We start from the raw sequence: 22327 nt of genomic DNA, 5'->3' as shown, positions 1-22327 counted from the left end.
GTTCATCCTTATCCACGTTTTCCACCTCCAAAACTACGCCACAATAAGCCACCTAAAGGAATCGGAGAACACCGCCACAAAACCTACTGGGAGCTCACCCATTCCCACATAGGGAGCCACCTCGTCGCTCTCCATACTGCCAGCATATTTCCTACACCACTCCCTTCCACAGCCCCACATATCAACCACTCGAGAGACAACTTCGCTTCCCTCTCGCTCGCAACTTCCAGTATTTACTCTCTGTCCTACGAACTGATTTAAAGACACCGACCACAGTACAAAATATATGCGCTTTCTCCCCTCTTCTGGCGTCTTCCCGTCTTCCCTCACCACTGCTTACATTTTTCCTTCGTATATTGAGATGAACAGGAATTGTAGCCTCGCCGAGTGGATGCCAATATGTGGGCTAGAGCCACTACTACACGGTATTAGAGTAATTTGTCCTGGAGATGACTTTTTTCTTCGTCCCACATAAAGTGGGGACGTGCTCAGTTTTCGTGTCAGGTTCCACATAACTATTTCCACGAATTTTGAAAACTTCGGATGTATTTGCAACCGTCAATACTATCTCTAGTCAAATCAGTAACACCGTTCATTGTGTTGGTTTTCTCCACCCGTCTGCTGCTTAATACTTGGCACATTTTTAGACAAAATACGAATAAAGAAATTGAAGTCTAAACAATCAGAAAACTGTAAATGACGAGTTTCCGTCACCATCTCCTTCCATTCTGAATTAAATGATCCCAGTATTTTCTATATCATTAATGAATACTTCCATGGTTAAAAGTGAAATAAACTCTAATAAAGTGAATACAACAAAGATTTGAGTGTACACTGGTTCAAACCTGAATATCAAGCGTCCCGGCCTGTCCTTGTCTTCGTCCATCTCGTAGTGCTCTACCTGTTTGCTGACGTATTGCGCGTCTTGTACCAATCCGGTTAATTTCGTGTGCAGCTTGTCTTTCACACGTTCCACGTCCTTGGTCCAACCATGGAGTTGCTGACCACTCGTGTGGCTACCCTGAGACACACAGAAAATAGTTCAAATTACTTGCATGACATTCACGAGTAGCAGCAAGTCTTAATTTACAGTTAAATGTACCACTAGTAAATAACACTGAAAATTACTGCCAGTGCAAGAATGTAGTACATTCAATTTTGTACAGGTACTAAAACATTAATGCACAGCAGATGCCTCGTGGTGTTTCATTAAATACACACATTTGTGAAACTAAGAGAGCTGGAGATATTTCTTGGTAGTTGACATTACAAACGTCTGAATGTCTGAAAGCATACTCTTGTGACGGCAAGTCCGACTGAAACGTTCTGAGGCTGCCAGCAGCGTCGAGTTCCTACGTGTAGAGCGACATGGCGTGTCTGGGACTCTGATGAGATTCAATTCAAACATTGGAACGATTTTCGAAAATAGAATGATCAGATTGTTGACAAATTCGTGAAAGTCTTACTCGTTATCAACGCAGTGAGAAACCTGAACACACTTTGCGACCTTTTACAAACGCAGTTATAGGCATCAGCCGCTCCATATTAGAAAAATTGTCTGAATTAATTGTGCACACATGAAATGTCAGTTTCACTCAAAATTTTGTAGCGTTTGTCCATTGCCTGGCTGCTAGGTTTTGCCAAAAGTTTTCAGTTTCTTGCTCGTCATCTAACCCGATGCGGTCTATATCTGAACACTTCTCGAATATTGCAGATTTGAAGGAATGTAGCACGGTTTATTAACTTTGCAAGTTTCAGAGGGGAAAAAATGAGCCTGTCCCAGAAGATGTCTCGAAATAAGTCCGGTGGATGGAAAGAGAATACTGTGGAATAATTAGGGTTCCATGTCTCAGTCTGTAGAAATGGAACCCTTATAGATGCGGCCATTTGAGTCACATTTATTAATACTGGATAACTCACTCGTCAAACCCTGTAAGGTGCTTTTCGTTGATCTAGAATTGTGAAATGTGGCAAGAAGCAAGGTTTCACAGTGTAAGTAAAGGAAAAGAATCCTAAAATTATTAATCTCTAATTATATATCAAGAAAAAGTACTTATTTTTCATGTTCTTATCACTCTGTCTATTTGCCTGTCGGAGTGTCAAGATCATTTTTCCTGGGCCAGTTTCGGGTACGAAATTCAAATTTATGTCACATGTCCCAATCCTATGCTCCCTTTGGCGTTGTACAACTTGTAAGCTTCTAAGTCAATGCAATCAAAAGATATAGCCATTTACGTTACATATTTTGATACTCGAAAACTCACTCATTGAAACCTATAGGGTGCTCTTCATTGACTTAGAATCACGAGATTTTTCGAAACTAAGTTTTCTGCTACAAGCGAAGGGAAGAATGAAGAAAAAATCTGAAAGTTGTTAAGTTGTAATTATATCACATAAAAACGTCTTTTGCGATTTGGTCATACATTGCATTCATCATCTGATCTAACCATAACATACGAACATTACTGCATCCAAACATAAAATGTGTGTTATAGTCATTTTTTAGTAGGTAAACAGAAATGTTCTATTAAACCTTCTCTCCTTACATACATAAACTGAAGTCCCCTGCTCGCTTATTCTTGTTTGTTTTTGTAGGCTGTGGATCTTCTGAACCGAACTTGGTATTCCTGGGACCAATATCTCGCCAGTATCGATACGGATTCTCGATAACAGTAAAAACTCATTGGTATTCTCGATTCCCAGGATGGGGGATTTGTACGGAACCCTTAGTGTGTGAGTCCCACTCGCACTTGCCCATTCTGTTTTCCTTTCTTTTTATCCACCCTAGCTTCACCCAGTATGTTTCCTGGAAGGCGAGTGTTCATCACAGACAAGGGTGCCATCAGTAGTGGTAGAAGGAAGTGTCACAGAACTGCTCTTGTTCTCTATACGTGGTGTCCCAATCCTTTTGGGACGTACTGAAACATGTGACAGTGCAATCTTTCAAAAGGCATATTTATTGTGTTTAGGACATACAGAGCAATCACCTCCTAACAACAATGGAACTCATAGTAATTGTTCCAAGCAACGACTGTCGGACTCAGTGCATGTGTTGCAATGATTCCAGCAGTTCTTCGTACTCTTGCAAAGATCTGGGGTGTCCGTTGTGCAGTTGAACAGTAGCAGCTGATAAACAGTGTACACCCCTGACCACCAAACAGACACGCTGTACACAATCCGGCTCATAGCACTCAAGCATCTCACTGGCGCATTAACCTGTGCTGAAAGCACACCATTATCCCTGTTGTCTGTGGTCCATTGCATCAGATAGCTTGTGACGTGTTCATGGTAAGGTGTGTTGCTGTGTTCAGTGCACAGTGAGTAAGCAAATGTGGAATGTGCAAGCACTGAGACAAAAGGACTTTGAACTCTGTGTCTGCTTGTGTCAATCTATTATCGGAAACAGCGCTGCACAGGCAAACTTCGTACAGTTTGTATTGTTTTCGGATGATGCCTCATTCATTGGTGATGGTGTTTTCAACAGCCAAACAACCAGATCTGGAATGAGGACAATCCCCACGCCACACATATCGTTAGCTAACAGCAAAGATTATTTGTCAAGGTATTTTAGGGCATTATCCAAGATCACCCAGTAGAACATTATTTGCTCCCTCTCCATCTAATTTTTCCACATAACCTGGTGTTTCTGTGAGATATGCTGCCACATTGCTTGGAGAATGTGCAGTTTCGTGTCCACAGAATTGTATGGGGCAACACGTCGGTACACCAGCCCACTTTGATGTTAATGTTTTTGCAAGCAGCTGAACAACATCTACCCTCATTATTGAACTGGAAAGAGTAAGTCCCGTCGGATGGCCAGCGTGGTCCCTCGATCTTACAACCCTGGACTTCAATCTCTGGGGTTATGTCAATATGTTGGTGTATGAAACACCTTAGATACAACTGGAGACCTGCTTTTCCAGGGTCCAAGCTGCCTCCTCCTGGTAGAACATTGTTGCTCACATGCAAGGCCTCCACAACGAGTGTTGCCGCTTCATGTTCAGCGATGTTTGAAGATGTAGCTTTTGTCGCACATACCGACTCAGTTTTGACAAGTTTCTACACAATCGTTACTTCGCCACAGCTGTTCAGAGCAATGAAATATGACTCGTCTTGGAAGATAGTAACGTGGTTGACTCGATTCCATTATCGCAGAAGCTGCGATGTTACAGGAATGACCAATGGGGATATGCTGACATCACTCTGAAATTGTGATCACAGAGAGAGCGTTGTGCACATCAAAGGTTGTGAGAAGGTGGTGTGAATGTGGGAAATTTTCAAGAACACTGTCATTCTGAATCTGGAATCATTCAACTGTCTGTCAATCCGACATCTCATGCAAGTGTACTGTGGTGGAGAGAAAAACGGGTTTACTTGTGTTGCAGATATGTGCAAATACTATTACCATGGCTGCGCAGTAAATAAACGTCTATTTAATAAAAATTTTATACTCACACTACTGGCCATTAAAATTGCTACACCACGAACATGACGTGCTACAGACGTGTACTTTAACCGACAGGAAGAAGATGTTGTGATATGCAAATGATCAGGGCATTCACACAAGGTTGACACCGGTGGCGACACCTACAACCTGCTGACATGAGGAAAGTTTCCAACAGATTTCTCATACACAAACAGTAGCTGACCGGCGTTGCCTGGTGAAACGTTGTTTTGATGCCTCGTGTAAGGAGCAGAAATGCGTACCATCACGTTTCAGACTTTGATAAAGGTCGGATTGTAGCCTACCGCGATTGCGGTTTATCGTATCGCGACATTGCTGTTCGCGTTGGTCGAGATCCTACGACTTTTTAGCAGAATATGGAATCTGTGGGTTCAGAAGGGTAATACGGAACGCCTTGCTGGATCCCAACGGCCTCATATCACCAGCAGTCGAGATGACAGGCATCTTATCCGCATGGCTGTAATGGATCGTGCAGCCACGTCTCGATCCCTGAGTCAACAGATGGGGCCACTTGCAAGACAACAACCATCTGCACGAACAGTTCGACGACGTTTGCAGCAGCATGGACTATCAACTTGGAGACCATGGCTGCGGCTACCCTTGACGCTGCATCACAGACAGGAGCGCCTGTGATGGTGTACTCAGCGACGAACCTGGGTGCACGAATGGCAAATCGTCAGTTTTTCGGATGAATCCAGGTTCTGTTTACAGCATGATGGTCGCATCCGTGTTTGCCGACATCGCGGTGAACGCACATTGGAAGCCTGTATTCGTCATCGCCATACTGGCGTATCACACAGCGTGATGGCATGGGGTGCCATTGGTTACACGTCTCGGCCACCTCTTGTTCGCATTGACGTCACTTTGAACAGTGGACGTTACATTTCAGATGTGTTACGACCCGTGATTCTACCCTTCATTCGATCCCTGCGAAACCCTACATGTCAGCAGGATAATGCACGACCGCATGTTGAAGGTCCTGTATGGGCCTTTCTGGATACATAAAATGTTCGACTGCTGCCCTGGCTAGCACATTCTCCAGATCTCTCACCAATTGAAAACGTCTGGTCAATGGTGGCCGCACAACTGGCTCGTCACAATACACTAGTCACTACTCTTGATGAACTATGGTATCGTGTTGAAGCTGCATGGGCAGCTGTACCTGTACACGCCATCCTAGCTGTGTTTGACTCAATGCCCAGGCGTATAAAGGCAGTTATTACGGCCAGAGGTGGTTGAGGTGGTTGTTCTGGATACTGATTCTCAGTATCTATGCACCCAAATTGCGTGAAAATATTATCACATGTGAACTCTAGTATAATATGTTCGTCCAATGAATACCCGTTTATCATCTGCATTTCTTCTTGGTGTAGCAATTTTAATGGCCAGTAGTGTATTTAGATACTTCCGACCTCATTTTTTGCAGTTCTTTTGCCAGCTTTGTTTATTTACCGCGTGTCATCTATACTCTTTTTCGAGAATTGTCGAGATGATTTTCCCAGTGCCTGCAATGTGTTACTCAAAACGTAGCCGATCAGCAGCTGCTTGCAGCCAGCATATTCCAGTTCGAGCATTTCTGTCATAGCATAATCCTACTCGTTTAATATGTGAAATTCTTCTTCTTCCGAGAAATAAAACCGTTTGTGCTGCTTTGCACCCATGTTTTGTAAGTAATGAGATTAGTAGCAAGTTGAGAGACGCATGATCAAACGTGTACCAACACGTTGGAACCTGTCGCAACACGCTATGTGTAAGTAATGTTAGTGGTGAGAGAAGAGGCGTGATGAACTGCGACTTGAACTCTTCATCAGCGCACGCTACGTGGCTGAAGGGGTCTGTAAACAGCCCTGCGGAGGGCCACACGAGTCTTACTCTGTCTCCGACTGCCAGCCAGCACTGGGGTCGGAGTGAAGCGCTCTTGCGGTAACCGTTCCGATGATGGTGACTGCGGAAAGCGCACACGCACATTGGATAACAATGATGACGCCACACTGTTGTCACTATTTACCGACGATGGTGTGATGTCATTCACCATGATCCACTTGGCAGAGGATGAAAGTAAATGTACCTGTTTTCTATAGTGTTTTTGTTTATAGGTGATTCCTATGGCTTCTAGTTCTTCTTTTCCAGACACAATGAGACATGACTCGCTGAGGGAGCTGAACCCAGCAGCTGATATGATGATGACGATGATGATGATCCCTAGGGAACGATTTCGATCTTTCACAGGCAGATACATGAGTATTCTGCAGTGTTAAATTGTTTTTCGTTATTTTTGAGATGCTCTTGTTTATAGATGTGCTCTATGAGAATATCAATGTTCTGATACAACCACCAGCTGCTGGTGCATCTGCAGTTGTGTTGTCGTTTGCGTTTGTCAGTCTTCTCTCAGCACATTCCTCTGACGACGTCATACACCTCCACTAGTGCTCATGCTGGATATGCCCTTAATGACAAACATGCCAGTTGATGTTGCGTTTCTGGAAGTGTATTCCAGTAACGAACACAACAGGTTTAAGTACATTTATTATTATTCTTATCAGTGATCGAATAGGGTCTTTCATTTCTCCTTCAATAGATACTTATCAAGTGCGTCTCTTTCATCTTCTTCTGTGCACAGTTATTAGGAGTTCAATGTCGTGTTGAGGAGAAGAGCATTATCCAAAATTGAGTGAGAAGTGTTGCGACATCATGGGGTAAGCCGATACCAGAGTGGCCAAACTGAGTTACTTTTCTGAAAAAGGGGGGGGGGGGGGAGGGCTGTAAGACAGTCAGCTGTATACTCTACCTTGATTTATATTCATAAGATTTTTTCACCTTATTGTAAGGTCAAAATCGTAGTTTGCATCCTTATCTGGGCCACAACACGCCCTGCCATACCTCTCTGCACGGCTTTAGTGAATAACTACGAGTGGAAGTATCTGGAATACGCGCACCTCAAGACTGCTACAGCTATCTGAAAACTTAAGTTTCATTTAGAAAGCAAAGTGTGTTTTTAAATGGAAACTGTCTGTAAAACATTGGTTTTATGGAACGACTTTTCATAGCTACATTTTTCCTAAGCAGGTGCAGTGTATGAGCAACGAATGGTAAGCTGCACCACAAAGATAATGAAGAAGTCGCCCTTTAAACATTCTCGCAAGCTTTTTTTTTTGGTCATCAATCTACTGACTGGTTTGATGGGGCCCGCCACGAATTCCTTTCCTGTGCTAACCTCTTCATGTCAGAGTAGCACTTGCAAGTTACGTCCTCAATTATTTGCTTGGCGTATTCCAATCTCTGTCTTCCTCTACAGTTTTTGCCCTCTACAGCTCCCTCTAGTACCATGGAAGTCATTCCCTTATGTCTTAGCAGATGTCCTATCATCCTGTCCCTTCTCCTTGTCAGTGTTTTCCACTATTCCTTTCCTCTCCGATTCTGGGTAGAGCCTCCTCATTCCTTACCTTATCAGTCCATCTAATTTTCAACATTCGTCTATAGCACCACATCGCAAATGCTTCGATTCTCTTCTGTTCCGGTTTTCCCACAGTTCATGTTTCACTACCATACAATGCCGTACTCTTAAGCTATGACGTACTAAATCTACACAATATTGGATATGTATAGGGTAAATAGCCTTTGCAGAAATAAAATGCATGGGTGATGGTAACGAAAACAAGATGGAATGTCAGGACATAAAACGATGTCAGCAGAAACTGTAAGTAGGCTGTTTAGGTTTTCTTATTGGTAACGCCACATAGCGCTCGGTATGAAAAATCACTGGCTGTGGTGTGCGCAGTCTGTGAAGTAAGTGATTTGTGAAACATATAGGTTAATGTTAGTCTGGGCCATTCTCTTGTAGGGATTATTGAAAGTCAGATTGCGTTGCGCTAAAAACTATTGTGTGTCAGTTTAAGCACAGTCTTGTATAATTTTTCAAAGGGGACGTTTCAAAACTAGTCTTAAATACGAGACCCACAACTATCAGTCTTTGACATTACTATCCAGCAAATACCCGTAATATTTATAGAGAAAAGATTCAATCTACCCACAGTATTATTAATTCACTAAAACATGAGTCCCTAATTCTCTTCTCAAAGTACCCATGATGAGCATCACACAAGACTTTAGGGATTGGAACGTTGCTACATGCGCCACAAAACGTTACACTAAGACACAGATCATACTACGTCATTTTGCTTTCATTGTATACTGCTGTCAGAATCAAATGATCATAATGCTCCATGGACATCCTATGTGTTAAAACCACATAGCTATTATGCTTGTCAGTGGGAAAATCACTGGTAGTAGTGTTCATAAATCATAGACTTGAGACTCGATAAAGATTTGAGTTATTCCAGGAGACACATGCAGGAAGACTAACGACTAAGATGAATGCTCTCAGAAAGCTGCATCCGGTTTTAGGTTAGTCTGGCACAGACTTTCATTGGCCTTGACATATTCATTAAATATTCTTCTTGTGACTGTATTGGCACAGTGCCTTTAACAAAGCCACTCGCTGGCGTAACACACGCTAACTGGTAGACCTCAAATGCCGGTTTTCGTAATTGTTGCCCGTCCTCTGTGTTTGTGGCGACTGGGGAATTGTTGTGTCACCTGGACCGTGCTGGCAGTGATGAGCACACGGGGCCACCACTGGTGTCGAGTCACAAGTGTCAGCTGCGTTATAGTCTGGTCATGGAGTCGCGGGAAATGGACAAGTCACTGTTAGGGTGGGAAGAGTTTGTACAGTTGTATCGAACTCTATAAATTTGTGTTATGTATACAGGTTAATTAGGAGACGTGAATTCGACGATCCTCCATGTTGAGCACAAGTAATTTTATAGGACCAGATATCAACTTACTCATTTCTTATGAATCCCAATTGTTACTATGCCATAAATTATAGCTGACCCTACGGTACTTACAGACTAGTACTGAACCATCATCATAGAATTTTGGCTTCTCCAAAATAAATGCGCTTCGAATTATGAGTTTTATCACTGTGGATGAGAAAGATATAGCTATGTTCAAACATTTGTAGACTAATAAACTAATGTTCTTGCTATTTCTGTTCATGTTCTTTCTATAAAATTGCATCGTCTAGTTATGCTATGATTTTCGTCTCACCTGCTGTTGACCATTGGCAAAATATCCTTATGATGTTCTCCATGACAGCATTCATATCATTGTGTAAAACTTGATTTACCTGCTTTCTTATTAATCTTTTCAATTAGCAGGCTATGTGATCTCAGACCCCTAACTTCCTCCTTCTATTAGGAGTAGAGATTCTGAGGAAGCGAAGATGGTGATGGTGACATGAAGTGCCAAATGGTTCAAATGGCTCTGAGCACTAAGGGACTTAACTTCTGAATTCATCAGTACCCTAGAACTTAGAACTATTTAAACCGAACTAGCCTAAGGACATCACACACATCCATGCCCAAGACAGGATTCGAACCTGCGACCGTCGCGGTCGCACGGTTCCAGACTGCAGCACTTAGAACCTGTTGGGAACCCTGTCTGGCCATGAAATGCCAGACAGAGACTCTAGGCCAGTCTCCACTAAATATGAAGCTCAGAGGCTTCAGCTTGAAAAGCAGCTTCTGATACAAAGTTACGTGAATCTGTTAAGGAAGTAGCGAGCAAATGCGAAAAAAGAAAGACACAGACTATCTCTAACCATTCCGATCTTAGTCTACCTGTATCATAGCCCCAAAAGGCTCACAGTAGTAGAGGTTGGTTCAGAATTCTTCCAAATGGTTAGTATTAGGACAGGAGAACCAAAGATAGCTGGTGTGTGAACCAACAAAACTGGGAAACACACTCCAAGAACTGACAACTCGGTGTGTGTTATATTCTCACCCCCTATACATATAAGGCAGTTTGTAAGAGGAGGAGAAAAGTCCACTTACCATATCTTCTAATGCGAGGGGAACCAACAGCTGTGAGTAGTGCGTCGCACTGAGCGAGAGCAGCTGCGCCACGTCTCGCCAGTAGCTGGAGCGGCGTTCCTGGAAAACTAGTGAACAAGCCAGTGGATCAGATTTCCATATAAGCACAGCTTTCACTTTCTGCCCTCAAAAAGTGTATGCAAGTAGCATTCACATTTTGAAACTAGATCAATGTACACTGACAGTAATTGTAAGAGTTACAGCACAGACACCTCGACCAGATGTTACATGGCTCATATTCCAGCCACAAATTTAAGGAGCACAACAGGCAGAGCGAGAGGAGTACAACAAACTGACGTAGATCAGTGATAAAAATTCTTCATACATTGCCTAAGGGTAGAGATATCAACCTACCTGAAGAAACGCAAAGATACAACTACTTCAAAAATAAACCACATGACTTGCTCAGCAATGAGACAAAGGAATAAGAGATCTTGAGATAATTTACAATCAAATGGTTCAAATGGCTCTGAGCACTAAGGGACTTAACATATGAGGTCATAAGTCCCATAGAACGCATATCTACTTAATCCTAACTAAACTAAAGACATCAGACACATCCACTCCTGAGGGAGGATTGGAACCTGCATTTAAAATCAGTTTTATGTGCCAATTACAGAAGGTAACAGAAATGAGGATGTGTACTTTGCCTGGTTGACATGACGATTTGCACAGAATCGTGTCTATGCTGGTTTCAACAATACGAGTAGTCCTTAGGACATTTCCAATGAGTTGTATGATCTGTATGAAAACGAGGAAGAATCACGTCCACTCATAGGTACTTTTATATTTATGATGCCCTTGTTTTAACATAAGTAATATATTTTAGTAGTTCAGCAAGAAACTGTATGAGGTATTTTGCAAGAGTAGCTGAAAGAGACCTTCTTCCTCTAAGCATTCTAAGGACCATGAAAATCTATGACTACATTTGTACTGGTATGGTATATTACATATTAATTGTCCATTTTACAGTAAGGTGGAGGTACATATAATGTTCTATAATTTGTGGAAAGTATCCCATCATACATATTTATCTAAGTTTATTGTACTTTTTTTATTTGTTATGTGGATCAATTCATTTACGACAGTTGTGTCAATGAGATTAATGCCTGTGTCATGTTAATCTGCTAAAATGAATGCACATCATTATTATTGCCACATTTTTATGAGCATCTAAACTACTGTAAGTCATTGGCGGCAGATACCATATATGCTATTATCCCCCATCATAATAAAGAAGTTTCTTATTTTATTCCCTTATGTCATATGACTGTATTGTAATACAGAATGGCAAATTCTGTTAACGAATGTAAACATGATATTAAGATACTATTATATAAAACGTTTACTGTTGGATGTACAATTACTGATGAGAGCTAAGGGAAGAACGACTTGTATTCCCCCACTTACCACCTAAGTTATTTTATAGTTATATATTTATATTTTGTAATCTCTTTCCAAATGCCTTTTTGACTAAGTAATCTTTAATTGTTTTTCTGTCTTTTGGTTTTGCAAATGTATTTGTAGGAAATGGAAATATACCTTTTAATGGCTTATCTTATTTAGTTAGAAAAACGTTATAAATATCATAAAATGGTAACTTTATCCAAAGATTTTTACTACATACAGCTTTATTATTTTTAACAATATTTCACTGATTTGCACTTACTTCTTCAGGTATATAAATCAATATAATATTTTTAAAGTTTTTACTTACTTCTCGTTAAATAATTTTTATGATTTTCACATATTTTAGACATATTATCTTTAACAATATTTGTATTTATACAGGCGTACTATTTCTAACAATATTTGGATGATTACTAATAATAATTGAACGATTACTAATGATAAATCTAATTAATTCAGCTTTATGTAAATTTGAATATCCTCATAAATAGTTTTCTTTATAAAATTCATGAAGTCTTGCAACAGTATATCGTAGTTGATAAGCAATATATTGTAGTTGAACCTCATTGTTACTTTCCATTTTGTTTTCTATTTATTGCAAAAAAAGTTAATACATTTGTAAATATTATTTTTATTAATTAAATTATATTTAATTAATAGATGAACATGGATTATTATTTAATAAATAGGTAATCAAAAAAAGAATTAGTTTAATAATAAATTAGTTTTTAATAACCAGTTTAACAATCAGTTAGTTCGTTATTTAGTTTTTAAACAATTACTTTTTGTAAAATTAGTTTTTAAAAGAATTAGTTTACTATTTAGTTTTTTGTTTTGTTTAACGAGGAAGAAGTAAGTTTTTAAACAATTAGTTACCTTTTCTACTTATTAAAAATTTATTAGATTTGTAAAACTTATTTTTATTAATAGTCTGATAGCTATTCAATAGATGGAAGAATAATTAATCACAAAGAATCATAATTTAAAGTTAAACCTCATTATCCATTGTTGATTCAGTTTAAATTTTCGTATGTTCTTCAGTTGGATTTCGTCTTGCATGTTCCTTGAAATAATATTTACAAACTCTTTTTCCACATTCAGATGTAATTCGATTTTTATTGTAATTTTCTACATGATATTTATTTAAACATGGCATACATATAGTTCTATAACCATCTTTTATGTATTTTTGTGAAGTAAAATTGTCAATTTTACAGCACAATCCTGTTGAACTTGAATATGTTCTGTATATATATATATATATATATATATATATATATATATATATATATAGAAGAAATTTATTAGAATTTTAAAAAAGTAAATTATTTAATTAAATTATTAATATAAATTATTTTAAAAATAATCATCACGATTAATCATCATCATAATCATCATCACATTCATAGTTATCATTCCTAAATTGTCGATTTCTATCAAATAAAGGATCAATAGAGCTTGTACTTATTAGTAATTAATCAAGTGCAGATAATATATTTTTAATGTTGGTTCATTATTTTTAATCACAGTTCCCTGTTTATAAGAAATAATTTTTATTAAATTTCTAAAAAAGTTGAACCTTTAATTTTTTACTGTATCTTTCAATATATATATTACTTTAGGAATTAATTCAGATGTCTTATGACAATCAATACCAAATAAAGAGGAATCAGTTCTACTGGCTCAAACTACTTTTTTTGTAAATTCGTTGTATTTGTAGAAAATATCATCTTAGAAAAAATTAAAGAAACCGTATGTGTATCTAAACACAGAATTCATCTTTGGTGGTAATCCCGGAGATTTTCTTAGTATAGCTCTTCATGATAAATCTACATACAAATATTCATAGAAGGAATTAAATATTCTTCCTTAATAAGTGTTTACTATGCTACTTAAAAAAAATTTGTACGTTAATCTATTGTAGTTGTTGATTGCGGGTATCCCAAAATTAATTGTAATGTGTGTAAGTTTACCATATAAAACATATAGTCAACAAATATTACAATTTCACCACTTTGTCTTTGATATATTCCTTCTATTATTTTGTAAATCTTGATGTATAAATGTTAAAAAAATTAGTTATTATTTGTGGCTTATTCTCACTTATTGAAACGCACGTATTATGAAAAATATACACAATTCCTTTTGCTGTTAGTAAGTGATCAAATTTTTTAGGTTTGCATAATGATTCAATTGGTTCTACTGGTATAAGTGACATCATAGTAGTAGTTGTTGTTTTTGTTTTTGTAATTGATGTATTTGTTAGTGTTCCATACAAACTTTTGATAGCATCAGTATCATCCTGAGATAATTCTATTGTCAACCATTATAGTAAGCATACATTATTGATTGATATACATCTGACTGTTCTAAACGTAATGCATGACTATTTTCATGTACTTAAACTTCAAACAGATTTGTTTGATTTTTTCGTGTATTTTTATCAATTTGAAGTGCCAGTTTTCATCTTTCTCCATATGTATTTCCTATTTAAAAAAAAGCATGATCTAACATATTTCCTTTTCCATCTAACTCGTTTGGCAAACGTTCACCATTAAATTCGTTTAAATGTATTCGCCTTTTACCTGTAATTAAAATATCTGGATCATTTACATCATGAATAAACTGAATTCCACTATATTTCTGCCATAAACTAAAAACCACATTTGTAAATTCTGATACTTTTTTATTTACTCCATTATAATTCCATTTCATATTCTTTTCATTCTGTTTTTACATACTAGTTCTATAATGTTCAAATGAATGTTATACACCACATCTATGTTGGTTCATAAAACGTAAATTTCTTCACTTAATCCAACACAAACATCAAGATTGTGTGTTAGTTGAAATAACATTAACGACTCTCTTACTAATTCATCACTAACTTGGATTCTTTCAGTTTCTGGTGAAATATCTAAGTAACCAAAATCAATTAAAAATGAGCTTGTTATTCTTTTGCAGTTCTAAGCCCTGTGCAGCTACTATTATTTTCACAAACAGCAATAACAGAGGTATTTTAATATAATCATAAGTACAAAGTACAAATTTCATGTACTATTTTTTTGCTACATTAATAAAAAATATTTCTCTTAAATGGAATCCATTGTAAATCTGTTCTACAACAAGCTTACATACAACAATAAACAATGTTTTATGATTATTGATGAAGAAAATAATCCATGGTTTAAAGCAAAATATATTGCACAGATATTAGAGGATAAAGATACTGATGATGCAACTGGAAAACATGTTGATATTGACGATAAAGTAAAATATGATCAATTTTCTAAACCTGGTAAATTACCAGGGTTTAAAAGTAATGAAAAATCGTCAATATTTATCAACGAATCTGGATTATAATCACTAATTTCATCTTCTAAAAATGAAGTTTTATCATCAATTAGAAATCATGGTGAATATAGGACGATTGATGCCTATATATATCAAATAAAAGACAAAGATAAATGTATAGAACAACTACAAGAACTGAATAAATTAAACACAGAAATAATTCAATTAAAAGATGATCACATTCAAAATATAAAACAGTTAATATTGCATTAGAATTAAGAGGTAAAGAAATGAAGAAATAAATAGTTTATTACCACATGTAGTTCCTAAAACAATTGATGTCAGTTTAAGACCAACATTCATCCATTTAAAATTATTTGCAGATGAATGTGAATATAACTATTATGTCATTAGAACACAAAGAAAAAATTTACAGAAACAGCTATATAAAACCAAAGAAAGACATCCAAATTGTGTTGAGATATGTTGAGGTTGAACTTGAATCCTTATTCAATAAATCTGTATGAACGTAAATTTAATTATTGTCTGTCATCTGAACTATTTCAATATTTTGAATAATATACACAAGAACAATTGTTTAGGAACATAATTAGTCTGCATCATCATCAAACTGAACTACTATAAAATAACTTTATCTTTAATGACCCAACTGTTATGTGAATTATCAGATCCTTACCTATTAACATAAACTTTATCCCGTTTCTCTCTTAAAACATTTAAAGCTAAATATACATCTGGATATTTCGTTTTCTCTAGTTCTTGTTCATAAAAATTTCCTTTTATATCTATTAATTTACATGTAGTTCGATTAGAATAAATACATATTCAATTCCAAACATTTCTATTGACCATTTAGCTGTATATCCTTCTTCAAAAAGACCTTTAAATTTTCTAATCTTCACTTTATCACGTGTTGTAAATTTGGCGTCAGCTGAAGCCGACTTTTGCATCATCTAATAGCTGAATATAGTCAGCAACTAGGTACCATGTTACTTGTTTTTAGATATTTTTCATTAAATCCTATTGGTTTGCTTGTTATTGTAGAATGTTTTGTATTATTGTATTTATGAACTAGACTCTTAACTAAGTTAATGCATCTATAATTTCCTTTTAAAGCAAATTTGTTCCACATCTTTCCTTTAGGCGTAATGTTAAATCATTCAAAAATAGATGCTTATCTTTTAATAGGAACAACAAATGCATATTTTGAAAAAAACATAAGTTATTGTTAATTAATATTAATAGCATTTGTTTATTCGAGAAATCACTTTTGAATTACCAGTAAACATTTCAACTAAATCAGCTTGCCATAAATCATCTATATTGAAGGAAACAAAATTTCTTCTTTTAAAATTGTTTCTCATTGGTTTACATAATTCATTAATTACATTTTTGCGTTTTTTATAATTTACTCTTTTTACTTTTACATATTGTACAAAATCCTTCAATTCTTTATATTTCATATTTAGTTGTTACTCTATGTAGACTATGCATATCAGTAACCTTTTTTCATTTTAAAGAATAAATATGATAATCATGTGAAGTATGATTTTGAATTTACATATATAAAAATTTAAATAGATTAAAAATTTAATAAAGTTAAAGTTAAACTAATTTTTCCAGTACTTCTAGATCTTAACCTACTTTTTGTCTAAGCTATTTTTAATTTCTGATTCTAATGATTTAACGTAACTTTCTACTGAATCAATATTATTTAATGAATTAGTAAGATTTCATTTTGTATCTTTGATTACTTTATTATTATGCTCCAAAATACTATCTATTATACCATTTCTGTTGTTTAACTCTGAAAGAATCATGTTATATTCTTCTTTATTAACATAGTTATTAAAATCTTTTTCTATTTATTTTTTTAAAAAACGTCTTAAAAGTATTGTAGTTATCTTGATGAATCTGATTAATTTATTTAATTAAATTATGTATTGTTGACATAGTTATTAAATTGTGTTAAAATAATTGTATATACTGGTTTTGTACCACATTCCTTTTGTAAATATTGTTTAGTGACAGCATCATAACCATTAATTGGAGCTTTTAAACATTTATTTAGTTTAAAAATCACATGTAATTCATTGTTAAGTTGTTTAATAACACTTTCTATTTTTGGATCAAGTCTTGCACATAGTGGTTTAATAATAACACTTTCTAGTGGTCCAGTTAAGGTTGATAATACATTCCCACCACCTTTAGGCCGCAGCTTATTTCCAGAAATGTCCATTTATTAAATATAAGATATCATTAAAAGTATAATAATCACATAGTAATTTTAAAAAGAATAAACATAAATGACCACATATTACATCATCAAAACATTGTATTCTTTCGGTATTGTAATATAGTTCTTTTTTTCCTACATAGTTAACTAAATATTTTGGTGTATTACAACAAAATGAATCGAAAACAACTTTTTTAGTATTATTTTTATATTAACAAATCCAATGTGTGTACAGGACTATCAGATGTATCTAAATTAAATGTACCACATTCATGGAAGAAATCCTCCTTCATGTTGTGTTAGCCCTTTACCTTCTTTCTTTTTCTAAGATATTCAATTTTTTTTAACAACAGACATACCTAAGTAAGTAAATTTCCACAAGTATTTTTATCTTTCTTACATGTTTGTGGCTCAGTTAAAAGGGTTCAATTGCATTTAATTGTTCATTATTCTGTTTTAATTTAATTGATGTTGTATTTGTTTTGCAAGTAGGTAGCAAAGTATCAATTATTAAGTTATTCACTTATAGAGTTAAAAATTTAATAAATATTTTTATATAGTTTAAGATGTACTAAAATTTTTTAAACTTATAAACCTCAACCATTTTCATCAACCTTAATTCCCATACCTAATTTTCGTTTACCATACATTGCTTCTCTAACTGCTGCTGCTGCAACCTTAACACCAAATGAAGCATCATTTGCATACATTCTTTCTTTTGCAGCTAATTCAAGTTCTTTATCAGCTATACGTCTTTTTTCTAAAGCTTCATTATCACTATAAGCCATATCTTGTTTTTACAAGCTTCATCTAATGGATTTATACCTTTATCACCTCTAGGTAGTCCTTCTTCTAAATTTGTACCTGGATCACAGTAATTATAACCAGAAAGATGCACTTCAAATGGTAATATGTTAATTAAAGTATTTAATAATCCTGTTCCATATTTATCACTTTTCCAAAATGTATGTGGAAGATTATTCAAAAATCTAGTTAAATATGGAATTCCTTTTGGATAATCAATTATAAAATCAGTAAATTTATATGTTAACATTTGTGCAATACTAACTTTTTCATTACGATAATTCTTATTTGCAGCTAGTTCCTCACCATGAATTGTCTAACATCATTCATCCAAACACATTCAATTGATTTATTTGTATATTTTTAAGTAAACCACGTCCAATAGCTTTACTTGATGATGAAGAAGAATCTGATAATGTCAGTTGATTTACTTTTGGAAAATATACATTATCAATTCCTTTTATTAGGTTGTTGTACTTTTTATCTCTACTTGATTTTATTTTATTTGGATAAGTTTCAGAATATAGTCCTCCTGAACTGTACAATATATCTGCATAATTTGATAGAACAACAGAATTAGACTTTTCATATAAATCCTCTATAGTAACTTGTTTTTTAGTTAAGAGATTCATTAATCTATCTGTACCTTCAAAGTCTTTTGCACCAACTTTTAATCTATCACCATTAAAAATTACAGGTCATTTTGAAACAAATTTAATGCCCCAACAAGTTTTAATCCGAAAGTTGGATCTTCTCTATGATTAATATACGTTAACATTATTTCACTTGCTTCTATTAACATTTTTACCAACATTTGTTTGTGCTTCACAAAATTATTATTATCATATTGTGCCTCTTTTATTTTCCTACCATTTTCAGGTTGTTTCCCTTCTGTTGCTTTCCTTAATTTCTCCTCTTGTTCATTTTTATTTAATACATCTTGAATTACTGATTCACTTAATGTACACTCATATTGTCGAGAAATATTATCATCAGACCAATCTTTTAACGATTTAATTAGTGATAAGTATCCAAATAAATGATGACGATATGGAATCATTTGTTCTTCTACTTCTCTATTTTATCCAATTGCTTTTGAAACATTATCACCTAATCCTTCAATTTCTTGTCTTAGCTTTTCGATTGCATCAATATTAGGTTTGATCTTCCTTTTTAGATTTCTCATAATCTGTTCTTGGTTGCTTTTTCTAAAGCTTAAATCGTTCTTTTAATTCTTCAGCTTTCTTTCTATTTTCTTTAGCTTGTGTAACATTTTTTTCATCTTACCTTGGTCACATTTATTAAGGAAGAAAAAACATTAATTATATTTAACATTTATGTTTAACATTCATGTTCAATGTTTATGTTTAACAATAATGTTTATGTTTTTATTTAAAGTTTATGATGTTAAGAAATGTTGTATTCTATTTCTAAACTTACCTTCATTTGGTTTTCTAGTCATGTCTATAGTGAAAAATCCAAACTCATCATTCCAACATTTACTAAACATTTCTTTAAATCATAAAATTTGAAATTTCCACCAACAAATTCATGTTAATTATGATTTAAATTGGTATCATCTTGTGTAAAGATACTTATAAAATTTAGGTTATCTCTGACTAACTGTTGAATAGATTTGAAGTAAATAAAAACAATCTATACCTTTGTGTCTGTCTCTAGAAAAATATTCGCCAACTATGTCCTGGTTTTCAAGAATGAAATCATTGAATACCACAACTGATTTATTTTTGCATTCATCTAAAGGAATAATTTCTTCATTTTTTTAGTAACCCAACAATATTTTCATTATTTTATCTTCAATTTTTGTAAATTGTTTTATAAATTTTCGATATTTTATTGCTCTAAACTTTTTGAATAAATATGTAAATGATTAATTTATGCACTTTTCAGATAGTGAAAAAAAATTTATATTCTTTAAATGGACAACGCTATGCCACAATGAAGACTGTGTAATGAATGTGTGATTAAAAAAGTATTGAAGAATTTCATAAATATCAAACAGGTGGTCATTCTTATTTATATAAAGACTGTAAGAAGATTAAAGTTACTTGTGGATGAGGTAGAACTGTAAATAAGTTTTATTTCAAAAGTCATTTACAAATGACAAATCATAATAATCTTATGGCTGTTGAAGCTGAAAGTAAATAATCTTAGAAAACACGTTTTTCACAAAAGTAATAAGCAGAACTTTTCTTGGGGCTAAGGAAATATCTAAAAATGCTTTTTTATATAGTTATCCTTAACATAATTTTTAAAAACACGTTTTTCACAAAAGACAAGAATAAAATAATTTTGGGATTAAGAAAAAGTTGTTAAAATAATTTTATGTACTTACTCTTTAGCATAATCTTAAAAAACATGTTTTTCACAAAAGTAAAAAATAAGACAATTTTTGGTGCTAAAAAATTGTAAAAAATATTTTTCATAATTTCTTTTAAATATAATGCTTAATTCTCTAATTACATTACATTCACCTATGGGAAATATATGTAAAATAAATATTTTTTAAAGTTATATTACATTAATATTTTATATTATAATCTCTTACATTATTATTAGGTAAAACGGATAGTGGATAAAAATGTATGTTATGGATAACTAGGTCAATTTTATTAAAATATCTTCAGTGTTAACTAACGATAATTTTATTTTCATGAACTTGAGCTAATGAGCCAGAACATACATTTTTTATCTATTTATATACATGTCAGAAGGTTCGTAATTTTCACATATACTGAGACACAATGTAAGTGATGTGTTATTTTTAATATTTTTTGTAATCTAACTGCCATATGAATGGCATGATAGTACCATTCTACACATACCCTATACTTTGTTTTCATATTTTGCTGTAGACAACTTGATAATGGGTGAAAGATCAAAACTGCAGTCGTGGAAATAAATAATTTATACAGTTAATGGTAACTACGTTGTCTTTTAAAAAATCATACTGCATTACTTTTATGCATGGGCGATGATTTCGAATTTAGTCCTTACGCGAGTTTACTTTCTGTACTGAAAAGATATACCTACAGATGGAGAATGATGTGAGTACACAATGGTTATTGTTTGTGTCTAAACCTACTGGAATTATTCACGGGCAGGTCACACAAGAAAATGTGCAAGGAACACCTACGTTCAATGTATGGCATCTTTCTGACTTTGTAAAAGATCAGATCTTCGACATGAGGGACTTGGGAGCATCGAACCAACACATTACATTGGCATTTGGCTGTGGGGCAACAGCAGCAGAACATGGAGCGAGAAGTATGGTTCGAGGCAACAAAGTGGTGAGATCACCAACTATCACAGACTGACTGATGATATCGATATTGAGATCTGTGGTTGCCACGTGTCGTTTACTACTGACACTGTATCACAGGCTGTGTAATGTAGAGACAGAGTCAGCTGGGACACTGAGTGGCGTTCTGTGGTGTTCAGAGTTGGGTGTTGCTTTTGCCTGTGGCAGCCAGTTTCACGCTTCTTTGTTCCCAGGTGACCTGGTGGAAGGTCGCGGCAAGCAGCGTTCGTCGAAATGGCTGCCTCCCCATCCCATATAAACAAACATGTGTCAGAAACACTTGTGACCACATCATGTGGAAGACATACCGAACAGTCCTTCGGAATTTCGAAATTGTTGAGAGATTTGGAAACGAAACTATTATCCTAATTGGTTTGTAGACTGTATGATACTGGAAAAATACAATCAGAATCTCAGGAAAATGGCTCCACACTGTTCTGATGCTTCCAAGTGCAGGTAACTGTGAGAACATCAGCACAAAGCCAAAGAAAGACTAAATTAATGAAGTCTTAATCGGGTAGGTAGGTTAGAAATTTTAAAAGGAAAATGGATAGGTTAAAGTTAGATATAGTGGGAATTAGTGAAGTTCAGTGGCAGGAGGAACAAGACTTTTGGTCAATTGAATACAGGGTTATAAATACGAAATCAAGTAGGGGTAATGCAGGAGTAGGTTTAATAACGAATAAAAAATTAGGAGTAGAGGAAAGCTACTACAAACAGTATAGTGAATGCATTATTGTGGCCAATATAGACATGAAGCCCACATCTACTACAGTACTACGAGTTTATATGCCAACAAGCTCTGCAGATGACGAAGAAATTGATGAAATGTATGAGGAGGT

General features: G+C 34.9%; 1 protein-coding gene across 1 annotated transcript in view; it reads right to left on the bottom strand.

The window, feature by feature from the left end:
- LOC126302892 (uncharacterized) overlaps window positions 1–22327 on the bottom strand; it is a 223198-nt gene that overhangs the window by 17400 nt on the left and 183471 nt on the right. The window contains exons 7-8 of the mRNA XM_049991748.1: window positions 10360–10466; window positions 846–1021 (exon numbers count right to left, since the gene is read on the bottom strand). Of these exons, the coding sequence (XP_049847705.1) occupies window positions 846–1021; window positions 10360–10466 (283 nt within the window). The remainder of the gene's footprint in view (window positions 1–845; window positions 1022–10359; window positions 10467–22327) is intronic.

The sequence above is a fragment of the Schistocerca gregaria genome, unplaced genomic scaffold (assembly GCF_023897955.1).
Source record: "Schistocerca gregaria isolate iqSchGreg1 unplaced genomic scaffold, iqSchGreg1.2 ptg000180l, whole genome shotgun sequence".
NCBI lineage: Eukaryota > Metazoa > Arthropoda > Insecta > Orthoptera > Acrididae > Schistocerca > Schistocerca gregaria.
This window is presented reverse-complemented; position numbering and strand designations above follow the sequence as displayed.